Source organism: Anomaloglossus baeobatrachus, chromosome 3, assembly GCF_048569485.1.
Source record: "Anomaloglossus baeobatrachus isolate aAnoBae1 chromosome 3, aAnoBae1.hap1, whole genome shotgun sequence".
NCBI classification, from domain to species: domain Eukaryota; kingdom Metazoa; phylum Chordata; class Amphibia; order Anura; family Aromobatidae; genus Anomaloglossus; species Anomaloglossus baeobatrachus.
In genome coordinates, this window is record NC_134355.1 from 562,278,142 (window position 1) to 562,280,237 (window position 2,096).

The 2,096-nt window shown below is 44.7% G+C and overlaps 1 protein-coding gene across 4 annotated transcripts in view; it reads left to right on the top strand.

The window, feature by feature from the left end:
* AIRE (autoimmune regulator) overlaps nt 1-1,101 on the top strand; it is a 76,238-nt gene extending 75,137 nt beyond the window's left edge. For 3 of the 4 annotated variants that reach the window (XM_075338653.1, XM_075338656.1, XM_075338654.1), the window contains one exon: nt 691-1,101. In XM_075338653.1, the coding sequence (XP_075194768.1) occupies nt 691-750 (60 nt within the window). In that variant the 3' untranslated portion in view covers nt 751-1,101. The remainder of the gene's footprint in view (nt 1-690) is intronic. The other variant, XM_075338655.1, reaches the window with a different exon arrangement.
* Nucleotides 1,102-2,096: the final 995 nt, after the last annotated feature.

Here is a 2,096-nt window from a genome sequence, read left to right on the forward strand (position 1 = left end):
AACCAGGGACATGTCTGTAGGCAACACTGTTTGGGGCACGTTGCATTTTTCCCCATAGAACATTCCCTTGAAAATTATTCTCCATAAATAGTGAGGTCTCGTCAATGAGAGCTATGTACGGTATTAGGGTGCGTGCCCACGATCAGTATTTGCAGAGGTTTGGACGCAGCCTACCTCAGCTGCGTCCAAACCGTTGCGGTGTACAGTACAAGCACAGTGGACGGGATTTCTAGAAATCCTGTGCCCACTGTGCTTCTTTTCTCCGCAGAAAACAATGACCTACGGTGCGTGTTTCCAGACCGCAGCATGTCAATTGTTTGCTGTGGATTTGCATGCGTCCTCTGTAGGGAGAACACAAGCGAGAGACCGCAGCGCACTGAACCCTGATCGTGGGTACTAGAAGCTGCGGACGCCTGATTCTCCTGCGGAGGAGACATGCGCCCCCCCCCCGGTCAGGACTCGCTGCGTTCAGAACCTGATCGTGTGCACATACCCTTAGGCATTGCCAACCATCTGTACTAGTGAGGGGCAAAAATCCAGAAACAGTGCAGTCTACAGGTTTGGTCTGTACGTTGCATAGAATAATAGTCTCAGTGAATGGTACAATCATTTTGGAAGCTGTTGATAGATAAGGATCTTGGTCTTGTGCTGAGCTTGTGCCCTCATGTTCCCATTTCTCTTTTCTGACAGAGTTCATTTGATTGCTTCTTACAGTGGGCGTTCCAGAATATGACTCGTCCATTGACGTAATTTGACAAACCCTCGTCTTCTGCTTTCTTTACATCAGTCTCAGAAGTCAAGTTTTTCTTACTATATGTTAAATAAGGTAACCAACATCAAATAAAAGGAAGACATGAGGCCAACATGCCAGCAAAGTCAATCTGTCGCTTTCCTTTAGGCCTTACGTAATGAGGTCCCATGTATGTGAGGTCAAACATAAAATTACCTGCCATTATGCAGAAACTATCAACCTAATGTATGAAAATAAAGCTAGTATGTAATGTATATGGAAAATGCTCCTGGTTCGATGCAACATATGCAGAGCAAATAGGGCACCTACAAAAATGCATGGGCCTTATCTATACATCTGAATGCATATTGTGCCATGATTTATCAAATGTGTATGCAAGTTCACCCAACAGAGCATTTTATGTGGCTGAGGTTGTGCTAAAAGCCATGCCAACAGGTCAGAGCTCAAACACCGAATGAAGTTGTTGTTTTTAAGTTCTAGCATCAAACTGTTCACATCATCTATATAAGTGGTTGAGGACGACGGCAGGAAAAGAACAAGTCCCAGGGTGACTGCAATCTTCAATCCAAGAATAGATAGAACCCCTTAGAGGGAATCTGTCGCCAGGACCTTGCTCCCCCATCTGAGAGAAGCATAATGTAGAGACAGAGACCCTGATTCCAGCGGTGTGTCACTTACTGAGCTGTTTGCTGTCATTTTGATAAAAATCAATGTTTTCTCTGCTGCAGATCTTGCAGTTATACAGAACCCATGAATATCCTGGACTGCTTGGCAGCACGCCAAGTAGTCCTCTAATGATAATCTCCTGCTGATTAATCAGTGATTTTATCAAAACTACACTAAGCAGCCCTGTAAGTGAATCATCACTGGAATCATGATCTCTGCCCCTACGTTACGCTGCTCTCAGATTAGGTGGAAAAACCTGGTGACAGATTCCCTTTAAAGAGATTTTCTCATCATGAATCTTCAGGAGTGCACCTCTTTCTGCCTACCTGCTTGTTGGGGCAGGGCACTCCTGTATGAATGACAGACCAGCGGCATGTTTACACCACTGTGCTCTCTGTTGCTGCAAGCAGGTAGTTCTGCTTTTGCAGCATTGGAGAAACACTAGGGGACTAGAGCTGATTTAGCAATCTGACCAGCTCCAGAGCAGCACTTGCAAGCACTATGGCAAAGAGTTGTAAGCGCTGCACTCTTTGCCAGGAGACTGGCCACCACTTACAGACTGCAGAGGCGTCCGATAATCTAGGCAATGAGCAATAAACCATGAAATTAAAAATTAAACTTTTCTTCATGTTATCATTTTATGTTAAGCTTGAGTCTGCATGGAGACAAAAAAAAATGA